The 18,924-nt window shown below is 40.1% G+C and overlaps 1 protein-coding gene across 1 annotated transcript in view; it reads right to left on the minus strand.

Moving 5' to 3' along the window:
• Nucleotides 1-877: 877 nt before the first annotated feature.
• Nucleotides 878-18,924, minus strand: part of KCNH8 (potassium voltage-gated channel subfamily H member 8) — a 272,605-nt gene continuing 254,558 nt past the window's right edge. Inside the window, exons 14-16 of the mRNA XM_006770167.2 lie at nt 18,464-18,570; nt 16,006-16,082; nt 878-1,801 (exon numbers count right to left, since the gene is read on the minus strand). Of these exons, the coding sequence (XP_006770230.1) occupies nt 1,097-1,801; nt 16,006-16,082; nt 18,464-18,570 (889 nt within the window). The 3' untranslated portion in view covers nt 878-1,096. The remainder of the gene's footprint in view (nt 1,802-16,005; nt 16,083-18,463; nt 18,571-18,924) is intronic.

Below are 18,924 nucleotides of genomic sequence, written 5' to 3' on the forward strand. Positions count from 1 at the left end.
TAGTTGTGATTTCATATCCCACAGACTGCTTTTGGGTTCCTGCACAACAGAGTGTGATGCCTAGAGAAGGGACATTTATGCTGGCACCGAGAGCAGCCTCGAGTCAGCAGAGTAGGTGGAGCCCCTACCAGGTGCTGGAGCTTGTGTACTTGACACTGAGTCCGTGTTTGCACTTCATTTCATCAAGTGCATGGTAGTGATTTCAGAGCGGTGGGGCAGGGAAGTGAGATCTCTAATGAGAAGGTCTGACCTCGCTTTTTCTCTCATCATCCAGAAGCATGGGGATACATTTGTGGCAAACTGCATGCAGATAAAAGGGGGAGGGAGGTGCCTTTTGAAACTACATCCTCTTAATAATAAATAATTTTTGATCTACTATACATAGCAGTAGTGCATTTCTTGTTAAAATGGCAAGCTTTTTTTTTTTTACTAAAATGAAAACATTCATTTCTTTATAAATACTTTAAATAGTTTAAATACATATTTCAAACCAAGGATATAAAAATAGGCTCTCTTTGTTTTTTTTGATAAATAAAGACATCATCATTTACATGGCAAATAACGTGCAATAGCTAACCACTGGCCACCAGCTCTACTTGACTGATTGTCTTAGGAGATGACATGCAGTGATATTTGTCCCTTTGCCTCCACAAAAAGAAAAAAATAGGTCAGCAGGAGCCGCGCGCGCTCCAGGCCAACAGTGCTACGGATATTGTTCAAGGATGACAAACAGACACTCGGGAGGAACCTTTGCTGCCCTTCACAAAAGCCACCTGGGACAAACCCCGTCCACACGTTTGTCTGGGACTTCTAGCTGCTCAGACCCTCAGGGTCATTGCATTCTATCCAAGTCCCTCAGACAGACCAGTGAGTTAATACCTGTACAGGAAAAATGATCCTCTCGCTGTCTAGGATCTAGAAAGTGTCTGCTGTGGCACGGAGGTGCCTGTGCCTGTGCCTGGCCCCTCGGCTGGCTCTCTCCCGCAGGACTCCCCGCTCTGCTCGGTCCCCACGTCCGCCAGAGGCACAAAAGGCAGCCAAAGCGGGTCATGCACTGGGGGGTTTGAAATTGGCAGCCGCCTCCCGTGCACTAACATCATACGTTGATGGCTTTGTTATCTTTCACGTCGGCTGTGCTTGTGACAACTTGCAATGGAAAGTTCTCCAAGGGCTCAGTAGAGGTGGAGGCCAGTCCTTCCCGGTCCCAAGACCCGGGCAGGTTTTCCAGGCTGAAGGAGCTCACGGCTCGCTGGCCGAAGCTGCCCGCCTCTGACCTGCTGGGGAGGACCAGGTGCAAGGATGTTTCCGAGGAGGAGCAGACAGAGGACGAGAGAGTCGCTGAGATGGACTGCAGGGGCGTCAGCGTTGTATCCGAATGCGGAGAGACGCACCTTAAAAACTGCAAGTGACCCTCCTGCACCACCGGGTAGTGGGCGGGTGAAAAATCAGGGTTTGGAGATTGAGCGCGTTCACTGCCTGCAGGGTTCGGCTCCGGAGCTCCAGTTCGCTGGGGGCTGGTCTCCACAGAGGAGGGATCCACACTCCAAATGTCGGAGGTGACATTGCCGTGACAAAGTTGTGCTTGGGTATAGGCGGCTCCGCCTGCTTGCAAGTGTAGGCAAGGTGGGTGTGCACCCCAGGCCATCCTGCTCTGGACGCTGTCCCTGGAGGGCTGCGTGGAGGTGGTGTGCAGAGAACAAAACCGTGCCGGCTGCCGGGGTGGCAGGACGTTCTCTAGAAGTTGCATCACACTCCTCATGTCTTTACCTAACTGGGAGACCTCCTGAGCCAGGGTTGTCACCTGTTTGGATAAAGCAGAGCCAAGGTCATAGTCAGAAGTGCAGGGTAGTGATTTCGGAGCAGCGAGGCAGGGAAGTGAGATCTCTAATAAGAAGGTGTGAAAGGCTGCTCGGCCTCCATGCCAGTCAAGCCCAAAGGGTGAAGGGGAAACTGGGACCCTGACCTAAAGTCATCCTCATTCTGAGGGAACTTAGACATAGTCCGGCATTCTTAACCCATGTTTCTGGGGTTCTTGAAAAAAATTTGAAGTGTGGGCCCATCATCTCCTGTATCTCCTATTTAAAAAAATGTTTTTATTGATTTCAAGGAGAGAAAGGGAGAGGGAGAAGGAGATAGAAACATCAATGATTAGAGAGAATGATCAATCGGCTGCCTCTTGCATGCCCTTACTAGGAGTCGAGCCTGCAACCTGGGCATGTGCCCTGACCAGGAATTGAACCGTGACCTCCTGGTTCATGAGTCGATGCTCCGCCACTGAGCCATACCAACCACACCTGTATCTCTTAAATACTGATAGTATCTTTTACCTTCTCTGAGTTACTGGGTACACAGTGGTTCACACACATTACCTCACAACATGTTGAGTGAGGGAGCATTGCATGTAAGGCACTCAGCACACCACCTTCCAGAGCAGACAGACAGTGAATGAGAGCGCTCACTTGGTCCTTTCTGGTCAAGAGCTATGCTTATGATAGCTCCAGTGACAAACTGGCCTTCAGTGACAATGTGGGCGGTGAGCAAGAACCCACACCAGATGTGCGAGGGAGGGAGTCTATGGGAACAGGGAAAGCTGGAAAATGAGAGAGAGAAAGAAAAAGACCTTCAAGGTAGGTGAGTACAGGTAACCACTGCGGGGAACCTGTGTGTGCTGGGATCCATCAGTGAGCTCGGGACCTCGTGAAATGACAACCCAAATTGTGTGGTATGGGCTTAAATTCACTTTTCCAGGTTAGACATCCAGCTTTTATGACGATTTTGAAAGGACATAGGACCTTTAAACACTTAAGAACCACTGAAGAGTCTTCATTATTCATTTTACACTTAAAAGCAATAATAAGATTCACTGGAGGATTTCTTTTTCTAACAGCCACATGACTTTTTTTAAGCATGAAGACCACCAGAAGTTTGAATTGGACTTTCTGTAGAGTTTATATTCCACAATGTGGAGGACCTATATTTCAAAAAGCAGGGCATGGATATATATTTTCTAGTCTGTGGTTAGATTCATAACATTAACACCTTTTATAAAGTATTTTCTCTCTGACTTGATTTTACTGTCATGAACCACAAAACTCCAATATAAGCAACTGAACCCATAGGATAAATACCATCGGAAAACGAAATAAACACAACGAGCAGTTCAATTTCAATGATGCCAAAACCAAGATTGTTTTGGGCAGACTTTTTAAGTAGATGTTCCTAGTTTATCCAGTAACTTAATTCAGTCCGCTTCCTCTGAATGAATTCTGAAACTAATTCTCCCTGGCAGGCCCATCAGGAGGTAGGGCCTCTCAGAGCAGGCATTTAAAAAAAGGCCAGAAGGAGGTTCTTCCATGGTCAGGCAACCCACTGGCAACACCTGCCTTGAAATTGCCAGGCCAAAACTATTTCTGCCTCGCTGCTGCCATGGAACTCGAGGGACCCGATCGAACACTTGTCCAGGCTTTTCAGTGGATCTAAAACTTCTGGCAACGAAGAGATACCTCTGAGCCTCACAGTTAATAAGTGAGACAGTGAACTGAGAATGATTCTACGTGTTTTGAAATTTCCACTGCAGGTGGTCAATTTCATACCCGGCCAAGCCTCAATTCTAAAGTGTATAGACCAGGCTTAAATCAGTATCTGGATCTCAGCTCTGTAGACTTGCACCCTTGGGTTCTATCCTGAATTGATTAGCTCTTCTATCAACATTTCAGAGGAAGACTGACACTCAAAGAGATGTTGGAAAGGACCTATTAACCATCCTTTCCTGTAGGCCAAGTTTAATTCCTATATCACATTCCCTGGGACTATATATGCTCAGACCCCAATAAAAATGCTTTTGATCAGTCTTTTATGTAGATTGAATAAAGACACAGTCTTTGAAGAACAATTTGCATTTTAGATACATAATGATGATGTTTAATAAATGTTTGAGTAAATTCATAATACAACATGCTTTCAGGTACATTTTCCCTATCGGTTCTACAAATAGTAGGTAGGGATACATTATTATTATCCCACTTGTGAGATGGGGACACTAAGACCCAGAGGTTAAATGTCATTTTTAAAGGTCCTTTATTGCCTGAGTGACAGTCTTTGGTTTAGAATTCAAGCCATGTAAGTTTGGTGCTCTTTCTTTTATAGTACATTATATGTGGAAAAAGACAATGTGGTCAGAATTTGTGAAGAGCACAGATGATACAGAAAGTAGCCCCATGTGTAAAAGCTATCTGAAATGGTAATTCAACATCAAATAAGTAAATGGTGTCATCTCCAAAAACCCTAGGTGTCTGAACAGTAAAATCTCTTCATAGTAAGTTATATGAATGCAACAACAACAAAAGGGATTTTGCAATAAAGAAAAAATCTTAAACCAAACAATAGGTTAACAAAATTTTTTCCTTTTTTAAAAATAATATGCTTTTATTGATCTTGAGAGAGAGAGGAAGAGCAAGGGATAGAGAGAAACATCGATCTATTAGCTGCCACCTGCACATCCCCTACTGGGGATTAAGCCTGCAACCTGGGCATGTGCCCTGATTGGGAATCGAACTGGTGATTCCTTGGTTCATAGGTCGATGCTCAACCACTGAGCCACACCGACTGGGCCAGATATATTTTTGATGAACGGTATTTCAAGCGTCCAAAATGCCCAGATATTTTCCTATGGTTGATGTACCTTTCCATGGCCATGTTCTTGACATCTAACTCTTACTGTGTCTTTGCCACAACTTTGAGGCCATGAACTTTGAATGGAAATCCAGAGTCTTAACTGGCTCCCAGAATGTAAATAAGCATTAACATTTTCAGAAAACAAAATTGCTATATTAGCTCGAACTAAAAGAAGCCAAGAAATGGAGCTTTCTTTAGCTCTAGAGGGTAACGACCATTTATGTTAGGGAAGATTCCTGTTGCTGTGTCACTGGGGACCCACCCCTGCCCTTATTAAAGTTACATGAGGAAATTAATCCCTGTTAGCAAAGGGTTCTCTCCCTTCCCAGGACAAAGCCAGCTGTCACAGGAGAGATGGCATCTCCTGGAGGTGGAGGCTCCAGTGACACTCAAGGTGACAACCTACTGCCACCGAAATTGCTGTAAAGTTTCACTGTACTTTTGTTTACTGCTTCCTGCCAGGCTTGCTAACAACACTGATTCCAAAACAGGAAAGACCTTGGTCGTAATCAAATATAGAAAACCAAAGAAGGCAGCATCTCTACTTTGTACGTGTGCTGGGAGGCTCACTGTTTTTTTACAGCACAGTCAGAAGATACACATTTGCTAAAAAAGGTTGTTGGGGCTCCTTTGTGAACAAGGCTCCATCCACTCAAGGAGAAATGCCTTCATAATACAACTTAAAGCCATAGTACTGCAGAGTTTGTTCAATAAAAACAGCCCAGCTGGTATAGCTCAGTGGTTGGATGTCGACCTATGAACCAGGAAGTCAAGGTTCGAATCCCGGTCAGGGCACGTGCCCGGTTGTGGGCTCGAACCCTAGTGTGGGGTGTGCAGGAGGCTGCTGATCAATGATTCTCTCATCATTGATGTTTCTATCTCGCCCTCTTTCTTTCTCTCTAAAACCAATAAAAATATATTAAACACACACACACACACACACACATACACACACACACACACACCACACACACACACAACATCATCCAGATAAAATGAACCAAAATTTTCCCACTTCACAGCCCCTTAAATCTACAAATGTTTTGTCACTCATATTAGAAAATAGAAGTTTTTTCTCTCTCTCCAAACTTTTAATCCCTCATCTTCTCTGCAGAGCTTTTTTCGGCAGCCCATTGATACAGAGCAGTTTGAGCATCATATAGGACTGTGTGTCCCTACTGAGGCAAAAAACTATGAGTTTTTTGAGGATAAATTGTTACTTATCTCAGGATCTCCTGGACACTGAGCAGTGCCTAGCCATGCACACAGTAACTCTCAAATGTATAAATTAATGCTATTTCTGCCACTTTGAAGACCTGGTCCTCATATGGCCTTTGATTTTGTTCTTAGTTTATCTCATGATTTTACTATAAATATCCTAGGGGAAAGCTGACTACTACAAAATTATATTGGGAGATTGACCCTTTCTTCCAAGTAAATATATTAAGAGTATGAATTATGACTACTAAGTTTTTAAATATAAATTTCCTAAACCAAATCCTTGAATATCCTCTAGATTTTAAGAGCAGGTGGCATTCCCACTGTTAGGAATCTCTTTTATTGTGTTTCTTTCATAATTGTGGAGATAGATCTCCTTTGACCAAGACTTCTACTAGACTTCATTTATCTTATTGTTTTGACACTTTGTCCCAGCATAAACCTGATTTTCATGGGTAGTTTAAATTCCCTGGAATTTTCCCTCTATTAATTGACTCTTATTATCTCATGATTACAATATGAGTGTCAAGCAACAAATTCAATTAAGTTGTCAGAATTGTTTTATCAGTTCAAATTTGGCAAACCTTTTACATCCTTGGTTGCTGTCCTGAATGGCTATTTAGATATGGTCTTCTGATTATTTATAAAGATAATAGATAAAGAAACCAGAACATAACACACTGTTCTCATACTTGTATATTAAGTTGCATTTTTTAAATCTATTTTTTCCTCTTCCTCTTCCTCTTCTCCTCCTCCTTCTCATTCTTCTGTGGATAAGAATCCATCAGTCTGGAACTGTTGGCCAAACCAATTCACCATCACCATCTGCATAGCCAAGTGTTCACATCCAAGATTTCTCTATCCCTTCCAATGTCCCAACTGTTAGAAAGAAGTGACGAAAACACCATCTGTGCTTCCAAGAGGTTCAGTTTTCTATCCAACACTTTGGAGTACCTAAGGATTCTCCTCTGTTCTCCCAGCATCATGCACTTAACCGTACAAATCGTTAGGGGTGTAGCAGGTTTTCAGGCAGCGCACTTGCTCTTATTGGCCACCACCTCCTGTCATGAAGCACCCATGTGACCACAGACTTATCAGCTGTCCATAATAACTCACACACCGATTGCTCCCTATCTCTAAGAAGGGAATCGCTAAACTGCCAGCAGGTTCCTCAGAACAGAACTTCTGTTGGCTTAGAAATAGTCATTGTTGATACGGTTCCAGAGTATCCGGTTTTCTCCTCTTGTGTTTAATTTGCTCCCTTGATGCGATTTACTTCTCACCCTCCTCTGAGTCATATTTCCACAAGGGCTTTGTTGAGAATGAAATAATATAATGGATGATAAAGTGTAGTCCCCACATAACTGGTATTATGTCAGAATTCCAGGTGTCTTAATTTGATAAGGTAACACAGGTGTTAAGCTTAGTTGAAAGCTTTGTCCTGGTAGGAAATGCTAACCCGGGAAAAATTTAGATCAAAGAAAATAAAAGGCAGTTATCTATACAACTCCTCTTTAGCCTCAGCATGGAGGGGTAAACCCATTCCTGTTCACACTTTAACATAAATATATTAGAAGAAACAGTCTCTAAGTTTTAGCATTGCTTGCATAGATCTTTGAAGCGGTAAATACAGGGTGTCCCCCCAAAATGTATACACACTTTAACAGCTGATAGCTCCATTTTGAAAATGATATATATATATATATTAATAAACACTGACTTTATAATTATTCAAAATGTGTGTATACATTTTTTTGGGACACCCTATAGTAATAGCAATTACCAGAACCTTTGAAAAAATGTGATTAAGATCTTGTATTTATAATCCAGGGTTTGAGTAATTGCAGTTAGATGAACTGAGAATTCTAGATAAAGGATGTGTGAGCCAAAATACAACAATGTGCAGTTTGGTGTTGATTAGAATTGAATAGGACCAATGTAGGTCTGGGCTGGGGGCAGGTATGACAAGGCTCTGCACAAATCCTGCCATCTGTATATCTTTGTTGATACATGAATGATTTAATGAATAGTAACTTGCTTGGTTAATTTCTTAGTATGAGTTTCTGTTATTTTCATTTGAAGTTAACTTTTGCCAGTCTCCCCTAAATAGCACTGCAAGACGCACTGCAAGACACAGAAGTAAGGGTCACTGTAACTCTAGCAGGTAATTTCATATGAGCTGGGTCGGTGTCTTATGGAAGTCCCCACCCCTTCAAACAGGGAGAGATTGGAAAACATTATGTTAGTACATGGTGTAAAGAACCCATCTGCAGCGCTGGCGACCTATTGTCCCAATAACACTGCACTGCCAGCTTTCAGGAGGGAGATTGTGTGCATTAGGCGCAAACACCAATTCGCCGTTCTGTTTAGATTGCGCCTTTTAGAAATAGGAGTGTGAGTTTCATAAAGAAGACCAGAATGTGTCTCTGACAATACCTTTCATTTCACATAGAAAATAGCTTCCTTTCATATTATATTATTCATGTTTTACACTTCTCAGTCTTGCCTATTGGTGTGGTATGAATCATGAACTCTGAGTATAACTGGAACTTGTGTTGATAGGGAAGAAAATGTGATTTCCATTTTTGTGCATTCAGCGAGCAGATGGGGAAAGCATCTGTTAATATAATCTTCTTAGCTTGAAGAGTTCTTGACCCGTCACTCAGTTTTTGCCAAACATGTACACATTTTTCTGCTAGACACAATTTTCCTAAATTCAGGGGTGCTAATTACACCAACCCTCTCCCTCTGCCATGAACACATATACATTTTCACAAGGTAATTAAATGGTGTTTCATTCAATCCTTTGTTATGTTGCATATTTATCATAGGATTCAGACAAGTTCAATCAAACTCCATAAGCCGGCAAAACAAAAAAGATGATCTGCATAATTTCATCCTTGTGTCTTTTGCTTCACAAAGCATTCAAACACAAGTGACAGTCTTTTTATCTGTCAGCTAAAATAATAATTATAGTCGGCGCTCGCATAAATTTTATCCAGATGAGGGATGTCAATCCCATTACTAAGGAAAGTTGTAAATCTTGTCTACAGCTGGAGAGACTAGAATGTTGGGAGGTGAAGTGGTTTATCTAAGGTCACACAGGAATAGTATACCCAGGGTTTTACTTTTGCAGGTGCATCTGATGCCTCTTAAATTATAACAAGAGAAGAATTACAAGTCTAGCATTACCAATACAAAATGACCAATTAGAGTCTTGAAAGTGATTACTCCGGTGGTTTCACTGAATTTCTGCAAGCCCAGGCGTTTGGACACACAACTTTATTACGTTAGCTGTACTATGGTAATTCATTATTTATCAACTCTTTGATTGCTTTTTTCATCTATTTTCTTGCTTCCTGTGATAAAGTTTGACTAGTATCCAACTTGCTGTCTGGCTAAGGGATCTTCACTGCTACCAGTGAGCACCAAACAAAGTCCACCTCCTTTTGAATACCAACTGTGTAGGACAGTGCTTGTAAAGATTTAATGTATATAGGGATCCCCTGGGCATCTTGACACACGTATATATTCAGATTCAGTAGGTGTGGGGTTGGAGCCTGGGATTTTGCATTTCTAACAAGTTCCCAGTAGGTGCCAAGGCTGCTGGTCTGCACTGGAGGGGGTCACATGATTAGTTCCTATTCTTATGGATCCGGTCCCTGTGGTTAAGTCTTCCTGTACTGACCTTTCAGTAAGAGTTTAAAGTTTAGTGTGACCAGCTTTTTTCAAGTCCTTTGGCAAGTCTATAGTTGAATTTTCCCATCTGTTTTGATTTTCCCTAATTTCTTTCAACAGTATTGTGTAGTTTCAGTGTACAAGTCTTGCGCCTCCTTGGTTAAATTTATTCCTAAGCATTTTATTCTTTTTTATGCTATTGTAAATGGAATTGTTTTCTTAATTTCTCTTTCATTGTTAGCATTTAGAAATACAACTGATTTTCTGTTTTGATTTTGTATCCTGCAACTTTATGGAATTAATTCTGAGGTTTTGCTTTTTTTTCTTTTCTTATGTAGAGTCTTGAGGCTTTGTGGTGTTTGTGATGGGCAAGGCTGCTGTCTTTGTTCTTGGTGGCTCTCAGTATTTGAGGGTGTGCCAAGACCCATCTTTGTCCAAAAAGGTAGGATGTCAGCAAGTACCTACATGTGAACTGGCAGCAGGTGGGAAAGTATGCAGTCAAACCCTATCAAGAAGAAACTGGGAGATAGGCGTGTTTGCTTGCTTCTTCTGTGCTGAGCCTGGGTATCCAGCCACAGGGGTGCTAACTGCATCCATTTCAAAACCACTTATTGTTTGCTACAGTCCTGTGAACCTGTAAGCCCCTTTGGCTTTCAAAGCTAGGTATTTTGGGGGCCCACTCCTCAGTTAGGAGCCTTAAAAATTGGGGGCACTCTATAGAGGGTCCATATCCTTCCGTCTTAGGGGGAAGCCGGGCGTTAGGGGTTCCCTCCTGATAGTATGGAAGTGTGCCAGGTGGGAGGTTTATGGCAAGAGTTTGTCTCAGCCTTTCCTGTTTCTATGTGGTTATTTTTTCATTTGCCTAATATGTAGACATCACTCGGCTAGCTTCTGTATTTCAGAGAGAATTGCTCAGTGTGTCCATCAGAGGAGGGAAATCCAGGAGCTTCCTCAGTTGCCATCTTGGAGCATTTGTGATCTATTTTATGAATTTTAATCCATTGTATTTATTATCCTACTGAATCTCAAATTATCCCAAGTTTGACCAATGGAAGACTCTCCATATTGGCTCCTGAGTTCTTTTGACATCATCATTGATAGCTTTATTGCTCTCTGGTATACCAAGGTGTTCCAGACTCATCATGTACACTTCAGACCTCATAAGTGGCTATCACTTATCCAAGAAACTCTGGTATATTTTAGTGGGAAATTGCATTTCAAGACCATAATACAGACATAGAGATATTTATGGTTATTGGGCCGGTCGTTTTATTTTATTTTGAGAGATTCTTTTATTATTTATTTATTTATTTATTATCAGTGAAAACATCATGAAAGCTACAAATCTGCCTATGCATAGAGGCTTGAGAACTGGAAAATCGCCAAAAAGCATCCTACAAGTCATAAATTAGTTTGATATATTCCAGTTTAGAAACCTGTGTCCACAAAATATAGCATTTAACATTAATAATATATATGCATTAAAATGAAAAAAGCAGAATGGTTTTCCAACGGTTAAATTGATTTTGTTTTTCTATGTCAAAAAAGTGAACATATAGCCTTTGTTTATATTTTGCTTTTGAGAATTGATGGTCAAGATCTATGTATGATCATGATGAAGAAGAAAAGAGACTGTATATTTAGATCTTGAGATGGTCTGGCCATTCTGTTAGTCTGTTTCAGTTAAATTATTTGTCAAGAAAATGTACAGTGATAACACTAATCAGAGAACCAATGAATGAACTTTACCATAAGCTGTTACTTATGCAGATTTCCTTATGTGAATTGATCGGACCCTGGTATTTCATAGCTATTTAGAAAAGTAGTAAAGCAACTCTTAAAGAAAAACCTGTGATTACTATTTAATTTCTGTGACACAAGCAGGCTTCATTGATCTGATCTCGTGATACAAATATAAAACTTATTTACTACTTTCTTAAGTATAATCTTGACAACAGATTCTCACTCTCTGTTTTTGAGCAGAAGGCTTTTCATTATCTGTATCTGTTTGCTTGGATATTGTATGATACATTTAATTGGGGATATTTTGGCATACAACTTGAGCAAAATGAAAAGAGGAGACAGTTTCCCTGTTAATTTTTGAATGCTGCTGTATCTGTTACTAGTGTTTGCCAGTTTCCAGTTTTTCATTTCTTCTGGGGTCACAGAAGATTATACTTTCTTTTTTTTTTGATTATACTTTCTTGATTCTTGAAATTAATTGTACCCATGAAATTAGTTCTGGTTATGTGTATATCTTTCGAGCCAAATGACTGCCTATGCTTCCCCTTTCAAATGGAACATAGCCCATCAGTAACATTTCGGGTGGTGGTGCCCCCTTGTGCTGACCAGTGGTAGGCATTTTGCTTGAACAAGAAATAAATGCTAAGCAATGAGATTCGGAGTTTGTTACGTCAGTATGATTTATCCTATGACAACGCCTATCTGAAAGGTGGGACTCTTTAATATTTCATAAACATTCACTAGACTTTTTTGAGGAGGTTGACAATGAGGAAAGAAAAGTTAAAAGATGTCGATGGTACAAAACAAAATTTGAAATTTGGCTTGTAGTCTTAGTGACTATATAAAATGATCATTTAAAGCCTTAGAAAAAGATTGATGAGTGGCATAGCTATTTTTAAAGGGCATGATCAAATTAGGAAGTGTAGTGCAAACACAGTCATCTCTGAAAAACAGATGCTTTTCTATTGGTCTCAATAGCAACAAGAGTTTGGTCTCTAAAACACCAGAGGCCAAGTTGGTAAAAATAGATTTTTCATATCTCTGAAGTTAACAATGTGCTCATGTGTCCTATGAAACAAAGGACTTCAGATCACTTAATGAGACTTTCAGCAAAGTGATGGGTGTCAAAATGGAATAGGGCTCTTCCAAATTCTGGCTCTCATCACACAAACATATAACGTACAGTATACGGAGTTGTAAAGGGTAAGACTGAAATAACTTTCTGAATTTGGTATTAAGTTGTCATAACAATCTTCCATTACAGATTTTATTATTATCATTTCATAGAGGAGGAATCTTGGGAAAGGTGAACACTTTGCTGAAGTCACAGGGACCTAAGTATCTGTCTGTCCCCAAAGCTCAGTCTCTTCCTCAGCTGGTGTGTTTTATGCCCTGTGCCTGCTGTGGCAGAACATGCAGGTTCCCTTGGCAGGCTTTGCCACAGTGTCTTTCTGGACCAGCCAGGTTTCAGAAGTGAGAAAGCACTCTAATCCTTCCCTACAAATCCTTTCAGAAATGGAGCATTTGACCTACACAGCCCGTGGCCCCTACAGTGATGTTTTGTTGTTATTCTTAAACAATTCTCTAAGAATTGCACTATTTTTTTTCTCTGCTGTAAAATAAAGGTAATGTTTTCAAAAGTGTTCTAATATTAGCAGCTGCCCTACATCTTTTAAACTGTCTTAACTGTTCTGGGAAAGTAGGTTACTACCAATGGTATTCCTGTTCTGATTTTTGTTCAATGTTTAACCAGCCGATTTTGAAATCTACATGTCAGTAGAACAATTGTGTTACATCTTAGCTCTTTAGTAAATGTCAGAGTGGGGTTTCTGCAATGCTCTCGGCTGTACACAATGCTCAGCATGCCTCACGGATATTGGGGATTGACCTTTTGGTTGCGGTTATTGTCATGCAGTACATCCCACATTTATTATCATTTCTTCTCTTGCTTACTCCTGAAAGAATAAAGAACAGAGCAACTAAATGATCACACATGTGTGTAGTAGACAATAGGTGAAATAGAAAAATTAGGCTTGGACTTTTTTGCCATGTAAACATTACTTTGTAAGAGATAGGAAGAAAAAACAAGTAGGAAGGTTTAATAAGGAGAATAATTTTACAAAGAGAAGGCAATTTGTATTTTCAGTCTGTCTGTCTTAGTGGGTTTTAATGCACTACCGAAAGAGTCAAGACTGTGTATAAATTAAATTATGTGTAAAGGATAAGATTTTTTTTTTTAACTTAAGTTTCAGTCATGATGAAATCAGATATTTTCCTATAAAGAAAAACTAATCCTCTAGGGAAGGAAAATTAGATCATTGGTATTTTATCTTGCTCTTTTTATTTCAATATATGACAAGTTAAAAAGATTTATTCCATCTCATTGGAAAAGCAATCATGAATACAGAATCACATTGGGGAAATATTTTGTTTTTCAAGTAGTTTTCTGTTTTAACACACGTACCACTGGCTCACATTATCAAAGGAAAAATCATGTAGCATTAGATTTACAGCTGTAATTGGGAAAATTACCTCCTTTCCAAGTGAAGATATAAACACCCCATCCTTCCACTCCAGGATTCAGTGTTTGGCCAAGCCGTTGTGATTGAAGAACTTTCATTCTAGTGAAAACAGGCACAGTTAGTTTTTCTGTGCCTGTTTTGTTAATCTGCCCTGGGGCCATCAACTTCTTGTCAGTGACAGTCTCACTTACAGAGAATATAGGTTCAGAAGGGGAGACGGCTGTAAAACATAAACTTTTAGCGTTGTGATTGAAGAACTTTCATTCTAGTTAGTTTTTCTGTGCCTGTTTTGTTAATCTGCCCTGGGGCCATCAACTTCTTGTCAGTGACAGTCTCACTTACAGAGAATATAGGTTCAGAAGGGGAGACGGCTGTAAAACATAAACTTTTACTAAGCTGAAGAAATACAGATTTAAGAAAAACCTTTGAACTTTATGACAAGCTACTCAGTCTTCCATTATTACAGATAATTGGAAAATGATAATAATGACGTGAATTTAATTTCTCTCAAACCTCATCAATATCATAAATTGGTTACATTTTCTTCTAAAATTTCATCAGATAATCAAAAACTTTAGTCCTTGAAAGAGATTCTGTTATACTCTCTGTGCCTACCCTCAGGGGCACCATATATTCCTGTCTGAGGAGTCTTTCCAGTGTTTTCTGCTGTTAGGTCTGGAGAGATAATCCCCCAGGAACCACCCTCAACTCCACTTTTCCTTGCCTCATACTGCTACACTTTTGAGTTGTGCTACAATCTTTCAGTGGTTCTCAGCAGGATTGAGCCCTAGTTGCCCACAGAGTTAATTATCTCATAACACACCCTTATATTTTTGCTTTCATTTCTTTTCTGCCTTGCTTCTCTACTCCTTCATCTTGCTTCCTGAATTACGTCCCAAATAAACTATTTACATCCAAAGCATTATCTCAAAATCTGTTTTTTTCCCCTTCTCAAATTTTATTATATTGGGGAATGGGTGGCATAAATTAAGACAGTAATTCAGAAATTACCTTTTCTATTTATACAGACGGTCCAGAAAGTAGATAAATGGTTTTCTAGAGCTGGATGTAGGAACAGGATTAATTATAAATGAGTATGAGAGATTTTGTTGAGGAGGTAAAAATATTCTAAAACTAATTTATGGTGTAGGTGGAACCACTCAATAAAGATACTAAAAATGATTGAATTGAATTGTACACTTGAAATGGGCAAATTTTATGTCAAGTATAGCTCAATAGGGTTGTTTAAAAATGTTACCTTATTTTACATGGATAGATGATAAGATTTACAGAAGTAAATTGTTCAGAGTTGCACAGCAAATATGTGTCAGAGAAAGGAGCAGAGTTTCAGGACATTTGATTGCTCTGACTCATTACTTCTGATTCATCTGGGGACTAATGATCTTGCTTTAACCCATTAAAAATCGAAGTACATGAAAAAAGTGAAAAAGCACCAATTAAACCAAATATCAATATATTTAATATGCTAATTATAATAATTATTACTTATTGTGTGCTTGCTTTATGCTAAACTAGAGGCCCAGTGCATGCAAATTGTGCATGGGTAGGGCCCCTAGGCCTGACCAGTGATCAGAGCTGATCTGTGGGGCAACTGGTGGGGTGATTGGGGGCCCCCAACTGGCACCCACTTTGGTGGGCCTGGCGCCGCCTGCTCGCCGGCCCCACCCCCTGCCACCACTGGTTGTCTCCCTCTGCGGGGTGATTGGCGGGGCGATTGTGGGGTGGGGGACGCCCTGCTGGCACCCACCTTGGCTGGCCTGTGGGCTGGGGGCAGCTCCTGCATTGAGTGTCTGCCCCTTGGTGGTCAGTGCATATCATAGCTACCAGTAGTTCCACCATTTGGTCAATTTGCATATTAGGCTTTTATTATATAGGATGATTTACCTAGATCATCTGCATTTCACAGAGCGCTACAGGTAAGCATAATTACTATCCCCTTCTATTCATGGGGAATCAGAGCTTGAGAGTGGGTAAGTGATTTATCAAATGTCACATAACTCATATGAGCCTTAGTGGGAGTTCATCCGTGCTGGTCTGACAGCAGAACCCATACTTGTAATGACAATATTATAACGTTTCTGTTGGTGACCAAGATTTTTCTCTCCTCTTAACCACTCCAGCATGACTAAAGGAAGAGAAAGCTCCATACCTCACTGTTGAGTTTCTTTATCTGCTGCTTGGTCTCCTCTGCCTTGATGAAGAGAACAGCAGCTCCAATCTCTGGGTCTGAAAAGTGACACACATACACACACACAGAATGAGTCCTTTAGGAATAAATACCATATTTGAGAATTGGGTCAATAGTATTAGGGAAGGAAGCCTGAGCTACTGCCTTTAGAGATTCCTGATGTCGTTTCTGTCTCCCTGGAATTGATACACTCTTTGGAACCAGGCATACATCAGGGCGGTGACTGTGACTATAGTGACTGAAGGTGAACATGGCAGTCCTCTCCTTTGTCTGAACATAATCACCACTGTGTTGCAAGAGGTCACATTTTCTCTCCTTTGACAGTTCTCTAAATATATATTACAGCCAGTGCCCAAACCATAGAACAGGGATGTTCTGTTCTTCCTCTCTATTTTCCCCCCTAAATATTGATTTCTGTGCCCATGTGAGTATTTTCCTCCCACCTCTATTTCAGGTGCTAATCTCCACTGCAGGTTTTCCGTCTCCTCCCGTGTCGCTCTAAAAGATAATTTCTCCAATTTCCTGGTCCTCTCATCTCTACTTTCTCTACCTTAATCTTCCAAATGCATTTATTTCTGTCAGGGACAAAAGTACAGATGAATCATTGCTGGCTGCAGTAGAAAGGATATATGTATATTAGGATATGATCATTCTAATATTCTAATTCTGGTCAATTATGGGTAGAAAACTGGTTAGTGGGAGAAAATTTCATTCAAAACAATCAGAAGTGGCAGAGTAGTAAGAACTCATTTTGCAGAGATATTTTGCAAAGCTAACCCGTTCACAAGGAATGAATGATGAGAGATCATATACCACAGGCTAGGCCTCCTTTAGAGGCGATAGCAATGAATGAATAAAATGTAATTGACCTTCATGAAGCTTAGAGTCTAGCAGGGAAAAGAGATATTTGAAAAGTAATTATGCAATAGGTTTGAATTTCATACTAAGGGGGGGGATAGGGAGTACTAGGAATCAATTTATATTTTTTAAAGTGTTTATTCTATATGGAGGAAAATGCGAGATCAGAGAAGAGACTTTGGTAGCAATGCAGGCAAGAGATGAATGTGGTGAGGAAAAGGGTGGAGGCAGTAAGGATAGAAAGTCCTACAACCGAGAGATACACAGGAGATAGAATCAAGAAAATGTGTTAAATGTGTTGCTTGAATGAATGAGTGTAGGGATAGATGTTGGGAAAGGGAGAAGAGGAAGCTAAGAGGGTAGTGGGACCAGAAATAGGGGGATGGACATGGTAAGGTGCTGCGCATCATCTCCAGGCCCAGGTGAGCCAACGAAGAAAACTTCCAAATGGGCCCCACAACCATCTTTCATGGCAAGCACACCAGTTTGACTATAACTATGATTTCTGTGCCCCTTGCCTTAAGCAGAGTAATATCAGCACACGTAAGTCAAAAGAATACATCAATCAGGATTGTTGACTGACATCTGCACTCCTCTCCCTCCCCCATTCCCTCCATCAGTGAATCTTACAAGGGCCCTCCCATTTCCCCAGAAGATGATGAATGTTGGGAAAAAGAACTGTTGATTGAGATGGAATTCTGGCATTCTACCAATGAAGACACACTTTCAGAATTGTACCTTCAAAAGTCCTTCTTAGGTTTGGCTTTGTCCGTGGAGGGATTTACTAATTAGCAGGAAGGGATCTCAGAGCTGGGCATGAAGGAGAGGAGGCGGCTGGCAGGGGATTGCTGGCCTTACATCTGGTAGTTTGCTGGTAGTTGTAGATAGTTTATGCCTATTTAATACTTCTTCATTCTTCTCTCTTTATTAACTAGAGGGGTGTCTTCTTTATCATTTATTTGTCCGTTCTGGCCTCTTCCATGTTGTTAGATTCATTTTTATGGCCAACGAACTCAAGTATGAAAGGGCGAGAGAGGAGCCGGAGCTAGGTTTGGGGGTACCCCTTACATTAATTCACCATCACTAGAGGGTAGCACTTCATATAGTTTTCCATCATTTCCAACATTTTTATATACTTCTGAAGTTGTTTATCCTCTGATAAAATGCAAGTACGGAAACTCTCACCAAATAAATTGGTTAAATATAACCAATGTTCCTACAGTGCACAACTAATACAGCATTTCCTCTGGGTTGTGTTTTTGTGGATTAGTGTACATTTATAAAAGGAAAACATGGGCACCCCCTGATGAACAGCAGAAATTTGAATTTCCTAACACACCAGTTACCTTGGCTGGTAAATGGCAGGACATCTAGCCTGGACAGAGGAGCAATTACAAGTGATATATTGATAACTTATAGATAACACAGACTAAAGTCAAATTATTCCATGGCATTGGTCAGTCCTATCACTTGGAAAATATTCTGTTTAACTTCTAATGCCAAACATTAGAAAAATTTAAAAAGAAATATTTCCTCTTGAGAGAAGGCTAAATATGTTTACCTCCAAGAGGAGGAGAAATTCTGGGTTCTGGTCTGATTCGCTCAGAGCCAAAGTCAAAAGTCTGGCTTTCTTCACTGCTGTTTCCGTCTTCAATTCCATCAACAATCCTGTTTAAAATAAAGGAAATTGGTTAATTGTGAATTTATCATGGATTCCAAAGTTTCCAAAAGTCTTAAAAATATTGTGTTAAATTTCTAAATTCTAGATATTCTAGAGCTATGCTATTCAATATGGTAGCCATTAGCCTTATGAGTATGGAACACCTGAAATGTGGATAGTGCAAGTTGAGATATGCTATATGTATAGAACACACAAGGGATTTTCAAGATTTTAGTAAAAAAAGTAAATTATTTCATTAGTAATTTTTTTATGTTGTTTACAGTTGAAATGATCATATATTTGGGGCATATTGATTTAAATAAAATATATTATTAAAATTAATTTCACTTTTTTTGATTTAA

The sequence above is a fragment of the Myotis davidii genome, unplaced genomic scaffold (genome assembly GCF_000327345.1).
Source record: "Myotis davidii unplaced genomic scaffold, ASM32734v1 scaffold962, whole genome shotgun sequence".
Lineage (NCBI taxonomy): Eukaryota > Metazoa > Chordata > Mammalia > Chiroptera > Vespertilionidae > Myotis > Myotis davidii.